This window comes from Mchenga conophoros, linkage group LG10 (assembly GCF_057382185.1).
Source record: "Mchenga conophoros isolate Kocher_MC1m ecotype Shallow Benthic linkage group LG10, M_conophoros_male_GT1.1, whole genome shotgun sequence".
Lineage (NCBI taxonomy): Eukaryota > Metazoa > Chordata > Actinopteri > Cichliformes > Cichlidae > Mchenga > Mchenga conophoros.
The window spans coordinates 18,270,597-18,290,745 of NC_140535.1; the positions used below are offsets into that span (position 1 = coordinate 18,270,597).

General features: G+C 42.2%; 2 protein-coding genes across 3 annotated transcripts; both read left to right on the forward strand.

Annotated features, from left to right (window-relative positions):
- Nucleotides 1–575: 575 nt before the first annotated feature.
- Nucleotides 576–6,766, forward strand: LOC146565728 (uncharacterized). Of its 2 annotated transcripts, none has more exons than XM_085289068.1 (2): nt 576–843; nt 3,047–6,766. In XM_085289068.1, the coding sequence occupies exon 2, from the start codon at nt 3,076–3,078 to the stop codon at nt 5,104–5,106; it is 2,031 nt and encodes a 676-aa protein (XP_085145194.1). In that variant the 5' UTR covers nt 576–843; nt 3,047–3,075; the 3' UTR covers nt 5,107–6,766. The 2 variants fall into 2 exon arrangements, with proteins under 2 accessions (XP_085145194.1, XP_085145195.1); XM_085289069.1 differs by lacking the exon at nt 576–843 and adding an exon at nt 1,780–2,168.
- Nucleotides 6,767–18,257: 11,491 nt separating this feature from the next.
- Nucleotides 18,258–19,876, forward strand: LOC146565729 (uncharacterized). The gene is made up of 6 exons (XM_085287949.1): nt 18,258–18,397; nt 18,566–18,704; nt 18,835–18,994; nt 19,140–19,213; nt 19,455–19,685; nt 19,777–19,876. The coding sequence occupies exons 1-6, from the start codon at nt 18,357–18,359 to the stop codon at nt 19,819–19,821; spliced, it is 690 nt and encodes a 229-aa protein (XP_085144075.1). The 5' UTR covers nt 18,258–18,356; the 3' UTR covers nt 19,822–19,876.
- Nucleotides 19,877–20,149: the final 273 nt, after the last annotated feature.

Below are 20,149 nucleotides of genomic sequence, written 5' to 3' on the forward strand. Positions count from 1 at the left end.
ACGGGGTGGGTAGAAAATTGTGCAATCCCTGAAAATTGAGAAGAAATCAAGCAGCAAAGTGCGGCTGCTCCCGCCGTAGCCCATGAGCTACAGATGATCCGGGGCCACCTAAGACCAAAACCAACAAGCAAACTGCGGCGAGACATCGGCCTCTTGTCATTGATTCTTGGGAGAATGTCACCAAATGACCCTAATTGATAGCCTGTGAAAGAGGTCACTCTATTTTTTCCCCTCCCACTCTTCTCCTGATTCTGAAACAAGCCAGAGCAAAGGAAGGAAGCAACAAGGGAGGAAGATGCAACACACCACCCTTTAATATGTGAGAAGGAAAATGGCTGTGTACCAGCTCTATCTCTACAATTTGCTCCTTTCATTGAGGAAAAGTACTATTTCATTCATGCCATTTCCGTTCATTCATCAGCTGGGGCCAGCCTAGACTCACAGTGCCATCTCCACACCAACATTCTTATCAATGGAAGTGACGTCAGCACTGCCTGCAGCTGGGGGGTGGCGGTGGGGAGGATCACGTGGTCCGCCGAGGGTATATACAATAAAGTTGCGCTGACCGTGGTGCTGAAAACATTCACTCAATTGTACATTAGCACCAGTGCTGCCGCCATACAAACACCTCACAAATAAATAAAGAGACGTTAGATTCTTTTTTGATTGTTATTTTTTTTTCCTTGATGCTGGTCACAGGCTGAAGAGAGAGAGAGAGAGAGAGAAAGAGAGAGGGAGGAAAGCCGAAATTCTCTCAGGTGCTTTCACTATTCATGAAATAATCTTGGCTTTATCCGTGCGTTGCGAGTTTCACCACTTCCCCACCCCCCAGTGGGACTTCAGGTAAGTGGAACGAAATCTGTCTCTGCATCATTCACAAACCATACTAACCAGGTAGATTAGGACAATTTCTGACTGTTATTCAGTTCGTTATAATTCTCTGTTCATAATTACGTTTTTTTTTTGTTAAAAAATAACGAGAAATAGTTCGTGTTTTTTTCTTTTAAATTTGCATCTTCATCGTTAGAATTAATCTTTGTGCGACTGTTGCTCGTCTGATTATGAAGTAGACATGAACTGTGGCCGTTTCTATATGGTGCTTAAATTTAGACTAAACTGTGTATGATTTCAATTCTAGGGAATCGAGTAATATATATATATATATATATATATATATATATATATATATATATATATATATATATATATACACACACACACATATATATATACATTCTAATTTTCTTTTTTTTTTTAAAAAAAACAATGTTATTATTGTGACATTTACGAACAAACCCAGTTCTTATGAACGTATAGGCATGATAATAATTATTAAATGCAGTGTAAAAAAATCCCCAGTAAAATATCAAATTTTGTATGTTGTTTATTTCACTCACTCAGTATAAATTAAGAATGAATCTCTGCAATGTGAAGACAATAATATTTAATAAACATTTCTAGCTGCCTCTCAGAAGATCTTGGGAAAATTTTCACGCAAGATTGTTTTTTAAAAACCTTTGAAGAATTCGCACATTTGAAAAAATGTGCACATTTTTACGATTTCAGTATTTTTTCTTTTAACAAGCACGATTTAAACAGACGGTTTTCAGCTATTAATTCGAAATAATTTAGAATCCCAACCATTTGTGAGTAGGTAGTTGGCCCTGATAAGTCGAATAATTTCGTTTCTCTTGATTTAATAAAATGAAAAAAAAAATCAAATTGGGTTGTGCTGCCAAAAAATTTGCGCTTAATCTGCATTCCACCGCTGCCAGTGAGGAGAAACATGCTCACGCCACACAAGGACAAAGCCCTGCATCCTCACTGGCTGCGCCCTCCTGTCTTTGCGCAAAAAGGCTTTATCCTCTCAAACTTAATGCCCGGTTAATTTACAATTTGGATGGACCACTCAGGAACCGTAGGGTTAAATAACTCAACCGTGGCCACCGGCTTTACGCATGACTTCCCCGAGCTTGCAGCTTTCTGTGCCAGTGTCTTGGTGACATCGCTTTGACGCATGGAATACCAAAATCACAGCAATTACGGACACGCGAGCTCGGACCAGTTTTTGTTCTCAGTATTTCCTTTCTTTCTTTCTTTTTTTTAAGAACTAGACGTTAGAAAATGGGAGGTGCGCGCGATTTGGATGGGTTGGCTTGGAGGAAGAGGTGAGGCATTTTTAACATATACCAGAAAAAAGACGCAAATCAGTTACCGGATGCGCATTTTCGTTGCTGTTGCAAACAGTTTGCTCAGTTAAATCAAAATGCGCCAGGGAATGTATTATTCCCAACCAGGTGATTCGTGCGGCTTAAAGATAATGAGTAGGTAATGAGTGGGTTAACGCGCGACTCGAGACAAAAAAAAGGCACGATGTTTAGAATCGAAACGCAGTTTCTTTGTGCGGATTATCCCCCATCCCTTCAAAGAAATGCGCAATTTTTTTTTCTTTTTCTCGGTTTTTATAGGTTAATTCAACGACTCACGACCTGGTTTCTCAGAGCTTCATCTTCATGTTTTCAGTTGTATCCAAGCTGCACAGCAGTGACACAACTGGAGCTGGAAATGTTAGAAACCACTTCTTTTTTCAGTCAAAAACGCTCTATATCGAAAATAAAAGAGAGGAGAATTTGTTGCATTTTGCTGCTACGTCTGCCTGCTTTTGTCCTCAATGGTTTCTACAATAACTGGAAAACGTTTTTTTGTTTTTTGTTTTTATATGGTGGCCTCTTTGTGGTAAAAATGTTTTGTTTGAAAAACTGGTCATTTTTCCAGGTACATTTTCTTTGAAACTTTATGGCAGGCTGTGGACTTAATGAAATATTTCTTACCAGTCAGTCCTCTCTACATTTTGGCTTTTTCACCAAAGCTGTATGTTATTTAAATGACACCAATGCTCACATTGCCACTGGGAGAAAACAATAAAGAAAATAAAGTAACAACAACACAAAAAAGCAAATTTGTGATTCCAGAGATAAGAAATGATATGTGAATAAATTCTCATCCTTCTTCTGTCCTTCTCTCTCTGCCTTCTCTCCTTCTTCAGGTGCTTAACCTCCCTCCTGCCAGTTCTGCATGGTCATGACCTGTCATCACGCCCCTTCCACAGCCCACCTCATCCTATTGGTCCTGCTCATTGTCATTCCACAGTTAGCTGACACCGCCCCTGTGTGGGGTGAGGCAGGGGAGGGTGGGGTGGAGGGGCGCACCCGGACAGATCGTAAAGAGGACAACCTTGCCCCCTTTCACTCGCCCCAGCCCCAGAGCCTCTCCAGCCCTGACAACGTGTCCCTAGACTGGGGTCGGGGCCTGGGTCAAGACAGCCAATTAGATAAAGTGACGGACCCTGCGCAGGTGCTTGCGGTTCTGCTTGAGGCCCTGGACCACCTGGGGGACAGTGAAAAACAGGCTAGCAAAAACAGAGACTGGGAAGGGGATCGGAGTCCGGAGCTGCCCTCTGCTGAAGGCTCTGAGGGTGGTGAGATAAGGAGAACAGAGCAGCCACAGGGAGAGAGGGGGGTGGAGGCGGAGAAGGAGGGGCGAGGGGCCGATAAGGCTATTGAACAGCTAAATGTAGGCCATTTGGCAGCTGCTCAGGGGGATGACTTGAAGGAGAGGGAGGGGGAGGAGGATGACAACACAAGGTCGGAGGATCAAGGGTGGTCTGTGAAGAATGTGGGAACAGATAGCGTAAGGGAGGACGAAAAGAAAGACGAAGGAGAGGGGCAGGAGGAGGGAAAATACTCAGAAAGTTTCTTAGATGAGGCCATGCCAGGCTCCACCTCAGAGGGAGATGACCCTTCCCTGCAGCGCAAAATAAGAGGCTACTTCCAGAACATTGACTTGGGTCTCCAAGATAATGAGATCCTGCCTCCTCTGAAGGGCTACAAAGCATACAACACTCAGTTAGCACGTGCAGGAAAGAAGCAGCACTGGCAGGAGAACCCATCCCGCAACAGACCTGTGAAGGGGGGCAACTTCATGGATGACTTTGAGGATGAAGGAGAGGAGCTGGAGGAGGAGGTTGAGGAAGAAGAGGAGAGCCTCTCCCACATGGAGGAAGAGGCGAGAGCGCGGGCGGAGAAACAGGAGGTGCTCCGGCAGCAGGAGGAGGCCGAGCGAGCCAGAGAGGAAGAGCAGAGGCTGGCAGACATCGCCTCTGACATGTTGCTGCAGTACATGGGGAGGAAGCAGCAGTCCTACATGAAGCCCCGGCAGAAAAGCAGCATGGGGGCCGCCGGCAACACGGCTGAGGACAAACGCTCAGAGGAGATCCTTCCTGATGAAGATGACCTGGACCAGCAGATGATTGACAGGCTTATTGAGATCAGCAGCAAGCTGCACCTGCCTGCCGATGATGTGATTGAGATTATTAGTGATGTGGAGGAGAAGAAGAAAAAAAGGAAAGAGTTACAACAGCTGCCAACCAACAGCAACCCTGTTGCCCCACGCTTTAGGCCTCTGGTACCTCCTCCTCTGGTTGCCCCACCTGTTTATCACTACACAGCCTCAAAAAACCCCAAGAAAGCCCCTTATAGGTACAACAAGTCCAACAAGAAATGGCACAAGGATAAAGTCAAGTCATACAAGCAGGACTATTGGTATAAGCCTCAGAAGCAGCTTGACTACTGGTATAAGCCCCAGAAACAGTTTTTAGCCTTCCCCTCTTATCCATATTACCAAAAGCCATATCGAGCATACTACCCAGTTTATTTCCCATATCCCAAACCACAATATTATGGGAAGCCCGTCCCCTCCAGAGACCAGACCTTCGGCCCCCAGGAACTTGACCTCCAGGCCCCGAGACGCAGACACAGGGGCGGGGTTAAGAACCGCGGACAAGGCTGGAAGCAGCAGCCACCACCACGCCTGCCTCTTACCCCTTATATCTCTAACTATATCCTTCCTCACCCACGGACCTACCAACCCCTGCCCCCTCCCAAACCGATAACCACACCCAGGAGAGGCAGGCGACCCCCCTACTACTATCCACAAGTCACACCGGGAGATGACTATGAGGAAGATGGGCTGGTGCCTCAGCTGGACAGTGAGGAGGAACTAGAAAACTTTATTGAGAGGATCTACATGAAGCGCAGAATGTATTGAGAGACTTTTTTGGACACTGTCCGCTCAGAGGGACTCACAGATGTGGGATAGTTATACAGTAGTGGGAGAAAAGCTAAAGCAGAGGTGGGGAAAAAAAAGATTCAGAGAAGGTGTGTTTTGAGCCTGATGAGAAATTTCAGAAGTAAAAAGTTAGATTTATGTTGGTTTAATCACTGTATTTTTGTTGATTTTCTCAGTCAGGGAGAGGATGAAGGTGTCCTAGTTTAAGCTCCCTGTAACCATGTTCAGCCTCTTGCTCAGTTTACATTTTGAAACAGAACATACCATGGTGTATGTCTGCCTCCATTCAGGTCAATCTCTGATGTTCTTGCATATTTCAGAGATCTATAGAGGACACACGCAAACACACACACTACACACACACACACACACACACACTTACATAGAATCACATTGTGACACATTCACAAGCAGATGCGGCCATTGTAAGAGAATCATGTTTACAACATCACTTTGTATCTTTTGTTTTATATTCTGTACGTCACATTACAAAACTAAAGTAGTTCAATTACTTCTTATCCACACACACACACACACACACACACACACACACACACACACACACACACATGCGTGCACACAGAGAAAAAGAGAAAGAACACGGATATTGTCAAATGTTGACAGTATACTTTTTGTTGTATTTGATGTGTGTAGTTGCCTTTCTCATTTCTGATTGGATCAACCTTAAACAGCTGCAACTTGCAAAGGTGCCAAATACACACATTTCAGTTCGTTTTTTGTTTTTTTTTTCAAACTCAAGATTCAGATTTTTGCCTTACAAAGCACCATGGTTCTATAAGGGAAATATCATATTGCATAATTCTCTCATCATCCCAATGTAGAAACCCTGTGGACTCCAAAAGCACAAAGTTAAACACTAAACACTTCCAACCTGGTGGACTAAGGGGTTTCAAGCATTCTGGGATCCAGAAGTTATTGTGTCAACATATTTACGGCAGATCCACCGTCGCCACATCCATGCAGCGCTCCGTGACTCTGCAGGAGTGCTTCATGTTTTGGATCATTTTCTCATTGTCCATCTCCAGTTCACATTTACTTTGTTTTACGCACACGCGTCATATGTATTGTATCTATTTTTTTCCTTTATTTTAAAAAGAAAAAAAAATACTTGAAATCACGCTATCTGTTCTGCAGCCTTTTTTTTTTAAAACAAAACAAAAAAACAACTGATTTCCACCAAGAGGCTACAAAACATTTTGTTCATTTTTCAGAAGAAATTCATTGAAAAGTTTCAGGCCGGGGAGTCAGGGATTGTGCTTAAACCGTTAAATGCACGTCTTTCTACTTGCATCTTAAAAAATGAACAAAAAAAAAGAACAAAAAAAGAGGAAAAAAATAAAACAGTATGGAGAATTCAAAATGGTTGTCTTCTCTGAATAAACTGTGAACATAAAAAAAAAAGAAATCTCAAAGGAAGAGGGCCACTGTGTCCACAGTGAAGCCATCTGTCTTGTAAAAGGAGAGTGTTGTTGTTGATGTCACTTTAGCATTGTAAGATGTACAGTGTGAAATAAATATGCCCGTGCAATGTGTAAATAACAGCATGATGATTACTAGTTTTGCTATATGATAAAAAATAAAAGCAATTATTTTATTAAAGTTCAGTTTTTTCATGGCTTTTTGGCGAGTGCTCTGTTGTATTTGTGCCGAAGCAAAAACAGCACGAACACTTGGTTCTTTAGCTTAAAACAAAAAATAAAACACTAAAGAGAAAGACAGTAAATCTCAGTGACAGCCACATCAATCAAGTAAAGAAAAACCCATAGAGGGACTTTATTCTATCTCAAAAAAATCAAAATGAAGAGTAAAAAACAGGGAGGGAAAAGGCAACAACAGCCAGACGGGAATGAAAGAGAACTAAAGAAAAGGAAAATTTCAGAAGAAGGCAGGGAAATGGTAACTGCAGTGATTGATGAGTCACATGATTGGTGGATGAGTCATCCATCTGTACACTTTACTGCGCAGGACCACACACACATACACACACACACACATACATATTCTCTTTGAGCTGTATAGTAATTTAGCTGCTGGCATTTAAGATAAAGATTGAGTCATGTTGGCTTCTGCCTCGAGGCTGCCAGTCGGCCGGTGGAAAGGTGTTTGGTAGATAGGTTTCCTGCCATATCTTGTTTCCACACCTCCCCCTCACTCTCACATCACACAGGCAATATACCCTTCTGGTATAATCCCTTGAAGTGCTTCTGGTCGCCCGCTTTTTTGGCATCAAAACAAACTTTATGCACGCTGTCAGCGGTACAAACAGTGACAGTGATTAGCAGGTTGTCAATATGTTTTAATCACGTGTTATCTTGTGAGCTTGCGCCTCGGTTTATTTGAACAGTGCCTTTCATGGTGTTTCTTGGACACCATTTCATGAATGCAGACATTGGGTTACAGCTTGTAGTTTCTATCTAGATATTCACAGAATGATTGCAGGAATTATGTTTTCATTTGTCACTTAGCCACTTGCCTTTAGGCAGCAGTGCTAGAGAGACAAAAACCCTTGGACCCTCGATCCTAGCAGTGAGGTGATTTGGTGATCCCGGTGGTGGCGAGAGCGATGTGGGCATGCTGGTTGGTTGGGATGATGTGGGAGGATCAGTGAGTCACTTAATTCTTTGGCAAATATGACAATGAGATTGTAAACCAGTATGTTAGCCAGGCCCTCCACCACCACCACCACTACCACCAAAACAGCAGATGAGAAAACATCTGACTCTTAAAGACTGAAAATCAGGAGTCCCGGAGAATCAATGGCGAGGGCCACTGAAACTGTTCAGCACCTCACTAATGGGCTTCATGGTGCTTTAAGAATATCAAAAGAATAGTTTCACATTTTAAAGAGTTTATTGCCTTTCTAATTTTGGCTAAACATAAAGAAGAAATCACAGTCACTTTTTTTATGACGCATTTTACACGCTATATTTTTATTTACGGGTCACGGGGAATAAAACAAAGCTGTGTGAGATCTGCTATGTCTCTCACCATTTCAGTCAGTTTCTGTTTAGACACATGTGAAAAACATTATTATAGCGATGCTGGTGAAGAATACAAGGAAAAATGACAGTTTGTTTGTTGAGTGCTCTTTTAAGCAACTTTAAGATGGATTAGTTTTATTTAAATGTAAAATGTGATTTGAATGAGTTTAACTCATAGTTTAAAGCAACATGGAAGGAAGTCTGAGATGGTTTTGACAGGGGGGGCGGGGTAGGTGACAAAGGATGATGAATATGGAGCTGCCAGGCACGAGGAAAAGAGCAAGTCCATCAAAGAAGATTCATGGATGTTGGGAAGGAGGATGGTTGGTATGACATAGTCAGGATAGGATAAGATGGAGACAGCCGAAAGAAGAAGAAGCAGGTAGTTTAAGCAGTAAACTACCTGCTTCTTGGAGGCAGCAGAAACAAACACTAAACACAACCTTGACATATTGTCTTTTAAACTGATATTTCCCTATTTATAAGCCCAGATAAACACAATGCAACTCTATTATTCAGTTGATGCTTCTGGCCACCCGGCATTTAAACTGGTTTCTAACCTGAGGGTGTCACAGTTAGCGGAGAAGCCGACTGTGTGGAGAGAGGAGGTGGACCCAATTGCAGACACACGAAAACTAAACTTGATCTTAAATAAGGGTTATTTTTTACTGGAAAGGACTTTATAATAAAGTAGGATTGAATTGGATTGGATTGAAACTGTGAGTCGTTTATTGTAGGCTGGTAAAACAGTACAAAAACAAAAGGCAGAGACAAAACGAAACAATAGACTAAACTGGGAGAACGAAGTCTAAACATAAAAAACTCTGGAACGTGAACATAGAAACCTGACGTTTGGCATCAATTCATAGACCTTGAAAGATGGAATCACACAGAGGATGAACAGACAAGGAATGAATGAAAACACACAGACTAAATATACACAGGAGGTGATATGGGGAAGTGGAAACACATGAGAAAACAGCTGATTAGAATGAACATAATGACACCACAGGGGAAGTGAAACTAAACACACTAAACATGGAACACCAGACCTCTTCAAAATAAAACAGGAAACATGATGAGACGCAGACATGACAACACAAACTTGACAACATAGGACACGCAGACATGAAACATATAACAGATTGTCTGTGAAGGGCCTTGTAGTCTAAGGAGGTTGGAAAGAAAAGCGTCTGGACTTCTTTAAGATTCCTTGAAGACGTTTCACCTCTCATCTGAGAAGCTTCTTCAGTTCTAAGAGCAACTGGTGGAGAATCCCAGATTTAAGCCCTATGGGAGTGTCCCCAAGAGGGTCATGGACCCCCTATTGATCCTCTACCTAATCACATGAGCCAAGGTGTGAAAATGGGTGTGGGTCACAATCAGCCAAGGTTTCAGGTGAACCGATTGTGAAACTTAGCCTCACCTTACCATGTGATTTCCTGAGGTCAAATGGCCCAGGATGTGAGTGGGCGTTAAGGCGTCTGGGAAGGGATCTCAAAACTGGATTATAGATGACAGACAGTTGGTGTCGTAAACCACCGCCTGTGTTCAAAGATGGCCGTTCACAGTGAACATAGATGGCTTCTTTCACTCCTCTTTCAAACCATCTGTCCTCTCTGTTCAATATGTGAACAATGGCATTGTCGAAAGAGTGACCTTTGCCCTTTAGATGCATGTCAAGGTGGCTCTTCTATATATGACAGATTAAGACATGCAGACTTAACATGGCGAACCAACGAGGAACATGCACACTATAAATACATACAGAGGGAAAAGGGGACTGGGGAGGAGCCACTGACACAACTAAGCACAAACAGAGCATGATGGCTAGGGGGAAACACACGTGACAGAAGTAATGGGTCACAAAGGGAAAACATGTAAACGAGTAGGAGACAGGATGAAGGGTGAGGGAGACCTAAACACTGGGGTCGAAGACACAAGGGGAATCTAATAAACACTGAACTAAAATGGCAACCTAGGCAAAATAGAATGAGCTGAAGATAACTACATGATCTTAAACATAAACCATAAACATCAAAATATAAGAAAACTCAAAACACTGGGTCAGACGGCCCTCGCAGGGCCCAGTGGACAAAAACAGTACACAGAAATATGGATGACAGCTGGGCCTGTCTCCCTTCTGCTATTAGATTGCTATTTTCAAATGCTATTTGTCATAATTTTCTTATAACTGCCAGAAGCAGACATCCCGGTTCTACTTTCAAGGGTGATTAGGCTCTCAAAGGAAGACTCCAAAGCTTGTAAGTAGTTTGAAGAAACCCCTAAAATTGTGGCACATGACATCTTAACTAACTCCTTTCAGTCATAAAGCATTTAGGCAATAGAAGTAGGCCCTAAGTGTTTCACTCATACTAATGGGCAGTATATGGGGACTGGCAGGACACATGACACCCCCTCGCTGTAATTTCTCTCCACAGTTACCTAGACCATGGGCTTGACTGGCCACTGCACTGACTTTGCACCAAGATGCTGGAGGGGCAAAGTCTGTTTAATATCCCATCTGACTGATTTGGACATTTTAAAAAAATTCCCGGCCATCGTTTGAATGTGAAAGATGATTGAAAGATGCTCAGAGGCTGTACTGAGGCTGTACTGAGGCCTCAGTGAGATCAGTAAAAAAGGTCAAATTTGCAGTGCAAGTTTGAGTTAATTTTTAAAAAATGTTATGTCAAATATTAAATTCAAATACATCATTTTTTCAGTATGATCACTGATGCATGCTGGTCACCTCATAACCAGCACAGTAAGTAAATTAATTCAGAAAGATGACATCATCATGACACTCGGGGTCGATCTGACCCCAGAGCCCTGCCCTTTAAATGATCGATTTGATGACATCTAGCAAAGAACCAAGAGGGATGTCCTGTCCTCTGTATAGTGTTTTTTTTAAGTACATGTTTTTATGGACGGCACTTTAAGATGTCATTAGGACATTTTTAAAAAAACATCAGCATGTAGCATTTTTAAATTGGGAACTGTGGCCCAAGTCCAGCAAGATCGTTCCACAAATCAAATTTAATCTAACCTGATAAAGGCAGCTAATCCTCTCAGTGATTTTCTTCTGTGTTCCCATTTGTTTTACACTGCTCTATCAGAATTCAAGGCTCTGTGAGTTAGCAACGCTACACGCATGGCCTATAATAACTGCCACACATGCTGGCCCGTATTGGAATAATTGCCTAATACAGACAAACAGCTGTATAAAGTCGGTGTGATAATGTATAATTTACAATGTCTGAGTGAATCCAGTTCAGTGTTTCTCAGAACTGACACATGACGACGTGACTAAGCATGACCGCTCTGATCACGCGTCAAGTCTGTGCAGAGGATGCAGCTTATGAAAAAAAGGAAGCTTCCATGAAGTCCTCTTCTCCCACCTTGTTGCCAAGCGGCGGACAAAAAGAGAATTGTTGGGATGTGGCTATTTACATTCCCTCATTCATGTTTCTGTGACATACTACACAATCGCGATTTACATTTTTTTTTCCAGCACAAAGGGATAATTGTGTGTCAAGCTTTAGATCACATTACGTCCTTATAGTAATCATTTATATGTTGCCTGGTGGGTGTGCTATAATTAAAATGCTATTTGAATCTTTCAAAAGGCTCCAACTCTCACAGGCACAAAATTTGGTATACATCCAGCTCCTGGCACGGAAGAGTCTGACAGCACAACAATTCATCAGCAATGGCCCCAAGAAGCCCATGCATTCACAGAAGCAGAAATGTGAGGAAAAATGTCAGCCACTGTGATATAAATATTGAGTAGCCTTCAAAATCTGATTAAATAACGCTCCTGGAATTTCTATAACAGTCGGACTTTGATCCCACCTTTAACTTAAGATGTCAGCATGGTATTAGCTAAACAGAATTCACGATATGTATGTATGTGAGGTGCAGGGCTTAAACTCTATAGTGTTTTAATGACCAAATCCCCTTTACAACCACTGATATTAAGCTGCTAACAGGACATGGTTTGTGTTTTCTTCTTGGGCCAATTAAATATTTCTATGCCTTATTTTGATGTATTTTTCTTCTCCCGTTGCTCATACTCATGCTGGGGCTGTACTTACAGTGAGGTCCATAATTTGTTAAACAAACACACAGTTGTTTTGTAGTTTTGCCTCTGTACACACCACCAGAAATCAAAAGATCAATGAGTGACTGAAGTGCCGACTTTCAGCTTTAATTCAAGGGGTTTTAATTAACTGTTTAAGAATTACAACAATGCCGGCTCTTTTAGGTATCTAATCTTGCCAAAGTGTTCTTGAGTGTAACCAGTGGTTTGCACCATGTTGTAAAACCATGTGTATTTCTATTCACCGAGATTTCCCTGGATTGTAGAGCTGAAAAAGGACATCAACAAAGGTAATAATTCTATCACTGTGCACTTTAGTTGTTTTCTGTGTTTTTTAGGGTATTTTGGTGTTGCTGAGCTAGCCACTGCATTCCTTCATTTTTAAAAATGTTGTCGATTGTTTAGTCAGCCGTGCCTTAAGTTTGCTTTTGTCTGTCTAATGTGTTTATTTCATTTTATTTAGTCTAATGATGGCCTCCCTCACTTGCACAGACATCTCTTCGGGTCTCATATTTAAAACTACACTTAAAAAAAAGGCTCTAAAACTCAATTTCAACACTGTGAATCAACTCCATATATTATGTCTGCTTCATTTGACATTAAATAAGGAGGGACCAGACCTAATTATCCAATTAATTCTGAGCCTCTGAAAATGGGGCACTATGTATGAAATTGGCTGCAAATCCAAAAACATCTCATGCAAAAACTTTGTTAAACGCCTTGAATTAAAGCTGAAATTCTGCACTTCCATCACATCTTGATTATCCGATTTAAGAGCCACTGTGGTTGTAGAGAGGCTGAATTATAAAGCTATAAACATTTCATTAGCCATCAAACTGTGGCCCTAATTATAAAAAACAAATTAAGGATTTTAGCTGATTATATTCCGCTTTAACTAAGTTAAAAGGCACAAAAGCTGCAGGTTGTACCAGCATTCCCATTGAACATCTATTTCACCTTTCTCAATATGACTTCACGGTCTTCTTTGGCTCTCGGAGGAGGCGGACGCATCTTTCCCACCCTCCCTCCCTTATCTTCCCTGCTCCTGCTTCTATGTGTTTGTCTAGTCTTGTCTAACTCTAACCCTCAAAGAGTTTCTCAGTCTTGTTCTCTAAAACCTAAAGATTTGATCAACTGGTCCCGTAACGGAATTGACACCCTGCTGGGCTTGGGAGAGCCCGATTGTCCTGCAGAGACGTTTGCTGCCAGATACTCGATGGTCGGTTGCGTCGTGTGTCTGGCGACACTCTCGATGCAGGACATTGAACGACATCTACCAATCTGGAACCACGATAACAGAGTTCGGGCTGATTGGAGCTGGCTTGGACCTTATCGAAGAACAAGAAGCGGCTACAGCTGTTCAAAATCCTATAAGGCTGGCTGACATGATAGACAATTGGCAGGGCTGTGAGTACTCAGACTGTGTTTTGAACGAAGTATGGAAAAGATCTTGGAGAAGAACAACGGGAATTGAGATAATTGGTGACCAGTGATGGACATTAGACCAACTGTAAAAATTGGATGCAGTTGTTCCACTAAACCCAAACATTCACCATCTTCACTCATGCGGCCCCCCTGGCGCCAGCTGAAGGCCTGCCAAGGTTGAAGCTGACTGGAACAACAAATTCTTCCCATGATAACAGGACTGTTATCAGAACTCTTTGTACCTCCTTCAAGGCCACCTTGGTCCGCTGGAGACTGTTGACCTTTGCTTAACCGGGCGTGGTGACACTTTCTCTCAGCTGAACACGGGATACACACACACACACACACGCACTAAACATGTACACAGATACTGATACGCCCTCACTCCCCCGAATCCAACGCTTCCTCCCATGCTTACCTTCCATCCGATGTGGACACTGGATCAGCTGGAGGCGCAATCGAAGACTGCAGCGGTCCCAGATCAGCTGTACACACTAGAATACTCTCCCATGCGGCTTGTCTGTGTTTTATTGTGTTATGGTGTGTTGATATCTGTGCATTCCTGTATTATCCTTTTGTGTTACACATTTCGATGTTTTTTTTTTCCCTTGCTACCTAGCCTGACCTGTGTCCCCAATGTGATGTTTGTGCATTGTATGTACAGTCGGCAAGGTCTGTCATCTCAGTTGTGGGCAACAGCAACTGACAAATAAAGGCTATCTCATCTCTCATCATCGTCACATTCGAACATGGGATGATGTGAAATTGCTGGAGGTCTGTGAGCTGCCTCATGTTGCTTTTTAAACTCCTATTAAGCTGCTGATTTCCACAACTCTTTTGAAACTGAGAAATGCCGCTAATTAGAGTTTATCCTGTTACATGACACCTTTGTCGCTGCGTTTGTAACTGTGAATGGCTGCAGAGTTTGAGAGAACAAAGGCCTAATGGGATGCCTCTTCTGACCTGGTGAGGTCTGCAGCCTTTTATATTTGACGGGTTGTTACTGAAAACCTGCGCAGCAGCACGAGGGAAATATGGGATGGTGACTCAATCAGGGCATTGCTGCAGAAATGGTACATTTAATGCGTTACCATTAAGCACCTTCTAACAGAACTATAATTATGGGGTGTGTGTGTGTTTTTTTTTTTTATGTATTGGTTACCACCACACTCACGGATCTGATCATCAACCTGTTGCATTAAATGGTCTCTAGCTGAACATTTACATCACGGAGCTCTAAACATCTTGAGCTTAAAATTCAATAAGCAGGCCTTTTAGGTCCTGAGGATCCAAACACTGCAATAAAAAGCAGAAGAAAAACAAAAAAATATATAAACTTACTGCTATCATAAATTAGCTTAAAATGCTGTGAATACAAATCAACATGCACAATAAATTTTCATGACTTTCATTTGTGTTTGACAGAATTATTTCCAAGTAGGCAAGCTGCCGATAAATAAGTAAAGGTAGGCAGATATTCAGGAAAGCTGCTCAAAGGGTTAACACACTCCTGACCTGAATGCTTTTTCCAAATTAAATCTGAATCTTGTCACTGTGACCCCCTTTTATTTTGTTGATTCATCTGTTACTACCTACGCTGAACACAATATGGCCCATCAACAATGCTTTCACCAGCCATTAGGACAACAAAGGCAGAGCTGCCAGTGCCTCTCCCGTGAAACGGCATCCTTTGTTTATGATCTTTGCAACCCTAGTCTTTTTTTTTTTTGCTCACTCCTTTCATCTTTTCTTCGCTTCTCTTTGTCCAGCTCTCTACACTCATTTGCCATCTTCTCCCAGTTTTTTTTCCTTCAATTATCCCCCCCCCCCTCCCCCAAATCCCCCCTAATGCTTCCTAACACCCAATCTTCCTCTCCTTTTCTTCTTTACCCTCTCTCCATTTCTTGTTTTGTATGCAAGCCCCAAGGGAGAGAAATGGGTGAAAAGCACTCTCTCTGCACCACTGTCACAAAAGACTGGTGAGTCATCTCCACTTATGTTCCTGTCTCCCTCCTCCCACAAACACACACACACACACACACACACACACACACACACACACACACACACACACACACACACAGGAAATACACTCACATTACCTGCCGTGCATTTACAGGAAGACGCGCACAGACACACACACATAAGTGAGAGTGCTGGCATACAAGAAGCAAAATTGAGAGATACAAGTATGCATACAGGCACACACACACACACACACACACACACACACACACACACACACACACACACACATTCCACAGCTTTACAAAAAGGCCTGAAATTAAAACCCAAGTCACATAGTGTAGTTAATAAGGGTGGTTGGAAATGGCTTTCACCCATGTGTGCTGCTTTTTATACCTTACCGGATTACTTTGAATTTCTAAAAGGAGAATTCATGTCAAATGAAGACGCCAGCCCACAGAATCTGAAAGCTAAAAAGACAGAGGCTCATGCAAGAGATACTCCAGGACCGGGGGACACAAAATTAAATATGGATAAAAATGGATAAAATTGAAGGCAAACATGTGTAGGAGAAATTCCAAGATTTAGTATAATGTGGTTTTGGTCTACCTGTGGTTTATGAACCACAGATGAAATTCTCTTCCTCCATCTGCTGGTGGACTGAGTGCTTTACAATGCAGTCATGGTGCTGCTGTGTGAAAATACTCTATTACCAGAATGAATCCTTCTTAATTTCTCATGAATGACCAGAGTGGCTGCTTTCAAATGGCATGGGAAAATGTTTCTGTCTGAAATGTGATATTATAGAAGTACAGTACTGTGCAAAATTCTTGAGCCACACTTCAGTTTTCTTTATATTTTGCTAGGAAAATAGGAAATAGGTACGACAGTTTGTAGAAAACACCGTTTGTACAATTCTAATGAGCTTTAACGCCAGTATTTGGCATGACCACCTTTATTCTTCAACGCAACCTGAACTCTCTTTTAATTTAAGGAATAGTACTCCAAGGCTTCTTGAGGATATTCACAGATCTTCTTTGGATGTTGCTTGTCTTTTTCTCTATTAAGATGATCCCACACTGCTTAAATAATGATAAGGTCTTGGCTCTGGGGAGGCCAATCCTTGAGTTCGGCTGTATGCTTTTACTGCATTGGCAGTGTGTTTGGGATCACCGACAAATGAATGGTGTTTCATGGTGGATCCGCATCTGACGAAACCAAAAATTCTGCCTTTGGATTCATCACTCAATAAGTCCTGTTACCACAGATTTTTGATCCAATTCTTGTGGAATTTGGTTTTATTCCTTAATAATGTCTTCTTGTGGCCATTTCTGATAAAGCTTCATTGAACAGTAGATGGATCAACTGAAGGGTCAGATGCATCTCTCAGATCCTCTGTCAGGTATGTCTCACAGAGGATCTGAATTTTTTAGCATTTCTTAAGCACATGTCTTCCAGATACTGTTCATCTGTAGACAGTATATTAGGCTGACCACCTATTTTGATTAGCCCTGCCACAGACTGGCGACCTGTCTAGAGTGTACCCCGCCTCCCGCCCTAAGACAACTGGGATAGGCTCCAGCCGCCCTCCGACAGTGACAAAGATAAGCAGAAGAGAATAGATGGATGGGGACTTTGTCCAGTTTCCTCAAAATTGTTTAGGATACACTGCACTCCATCCTGAGATGTGTCATGTTTTCAGCTAATAGCTCTTCTCTCACCTTGTGGGTGCAGATATACTATTTTATGTCTGTCAAACATATCTTTGACATTTTTCATAGATTCAAACAAATGTCTATATTTTTGAAACAGGCATCCAGTGACAAAGTGCCTATAGATATTATTTAAAATTGGTTATATGCTAAATTGTCTGGTTCGTCCCTTGAGTTAAATTCCATTTTTATGCTTGAATGATTCATAGGTCAGTGTTCAGAGACAGGCAATGTCCAAGGGAAAGCTCTGAAATACTTTCAGAAAGCCTGGAGAACTATTGGTCAAGACCACTTTAAAAAGTCTGGCTCCTTGGAAATAAAATATATAAAAAATGAGCAGTTGCTTGAGACTTTTGCACAGTACTGTATAACAGGCTATCATATGGAAGGAACCCAAGTGGATTACAAGTACCTTGCTCAGTAGAAAGTAAGGTAGGGAATGACCTGTTCATCTCCCAATGATGTTTCACACTCACCTGCACCATCTTTCTACACGTTCACCAGGTCTCAGTCTAATTAGCCACACGCCAATCTGAAACCTGAATATGTGAATATTTAACCTGATATTTCATCAGCCGTCAACTGCCAAATCTGAGAAGCATAGTGAATAATTTATCAAAGCAGAAATCATACAGACGGACAAAGATCAAATAGCAGCTAATTTATTCATTGATAGTGACCTTATGTTTGAAAATAAACTTATTTTGTGTTGTTTACTCGTGGGGAATAGTGGAATTACAATATGATGATGATGTTGGGGCAAAGCCGACTCCAACACTCAGAGAATCACCTGATCATGCTTTACAGAAACCTGCTTGTGAGCTATTCAGACACATCAAATATTGAAAGCCTGGAGTTTCCGTTTCACACACAGTGAGGGAGGGATGAGAGCAGTGAGAGAGCAGGCAGACAGAGCGGTGGAAGAGAGGGAAAAGCTAAAACAAATAAATAAATAAAATAGACCAAGTGGGATTAAGAAGAAAAACCCAGCAGTCACCCTGGGAGGGTCACACGTGAGGTGGGATGGAGGGAGAGAATGAGGAAAAGGGCCAGAGCATCGAAAGGTAAGGCGAGGGGAGAATGAATGTTTACGACTAATCAGGTCGCCCTGACTGTAACAATAGAGGCTGATCCCTTGTAAGGCAGCTGGTGACTGATTGGCTGATAACCTTGTAGTCAGGCGGTTAGGAGGGCATGTTTTTTAATTCTTCTGTCTCTCTTTCAAACTTCAGTGGGATAACTTTTACTCAGGCCGAAACAGTGACTCAGAGTTGTGGCAAGGACAGCGATGAGTCACAAAGCCTCCAGGAACCAGATGAGGAAGACCAGACTGATGGAGGACACTATGATGGAGATGGAGAGCCAAGCCAGGTCAGATGAGACAAAACCACATAAATGAAATATAATATAAACAAAACCTCTATCGATCACAGTCAGTGCAACTCATATGAAACAGCAAATGAGCATTTAGCGTGTCATTTTGTTTGTGTGCTTGATAAAGGGTGCAGACGATCAGTGCAGCGGTGCAGAAGTGTTACCATACAGCACCCTGGTAGCCACAGACACCCAGGACGATACTGGGTGCCTCCCATCGTCCTCCCTGCAGACAGAAGAAGAGTTGTCCCCCATTTCTGTGTTATCTCATCCCTCTAACACACAGAGTAGGTCACACTCACAGCTGACAGATGCATGGGGCCAGCAGGGTGCATTTATTGAAAGCACTTGCTTGTGTGAGACTATTTAAATGTAAATGGGTTAGAGCCAATGCTGCTTAAGTGCTTTTCTTTGCCATTTGTGTTTTTATAGATCACCCACCTGAACCCTGCTGGTACTGCTTGAGGTCTCTTGACTCGGAGTATCGCCCTGAAACTACAAAACAGGTTTTTAAATTCATGACAAAATATATTTTCCATTAGAGGGAGTGTTGAGAAAATGCTTCATGCATTCCCCATTCATTTAGTTTTCTCTAATGTAACACACACATATAAAATAATAGAGGATTTGTTATTGCTGTGCATTTTTTTGTGTAATTTTTAAAGACTCGAATTAAATTTAAGCCTGAAGTCACTGTGCACAGCTCTTTTCTCTACTGTAATGCAGACCTCTGCTTTTCTTGAACAGCAGGACGACTCTGATTCGTCACCGCTGCCCTCTAGTGGTCAAAAAGTGAGCTACCAAACAGACCCTCGGCCACACTTTGGTGTAGCTTGGTCGTCCCACTCGCCGTGTCACCCACTGTGGGGAAGCGAGGGGCCCTGCAGGGGACAGAGAAACCAGGAAGTGCACTATCAGACACACACCTGTCCACACTGCCATCTGGACTTGCCCCCTGACACACTACGCTGGCATGAGGTTTGGCTAAGCTAAGCCCACGTAGACATAAATAGATCATCACTAAAGATACCGCAGTTTATGTCACTCTGCTTTCTTTCTGTCTGCACAGGCAAAGTGTCTGCTGTTTGAAGATCTGAGGAAGTCAAACAAATAGATGAAGAAAACGTTTCTTTTTTGTCTGCTGTCTAAATTAGAATATTCTCAGGAAGCCTTTAGCGTGTTAGTGTTGTGCAGTATCTGCTTGTGCTATTAAATATCTATCTATTTATTACACTTAAGCTTTGTCATCACTATTCCTCACTTATTATTATATTATTATTTTTACTCAATGTTGAACTTCTGTGACTTTAACTGAGCAAGGTGAAGTCATCCTCTTCCTTTTCCTGGTCTACATCCCTATGTTAAAAATTACCATGTGCACGTTAGCATATGCTACTTCCGGTGCGGAAACTCCTGTGGGGAGCTTTGTTTCCGGTGTCCTA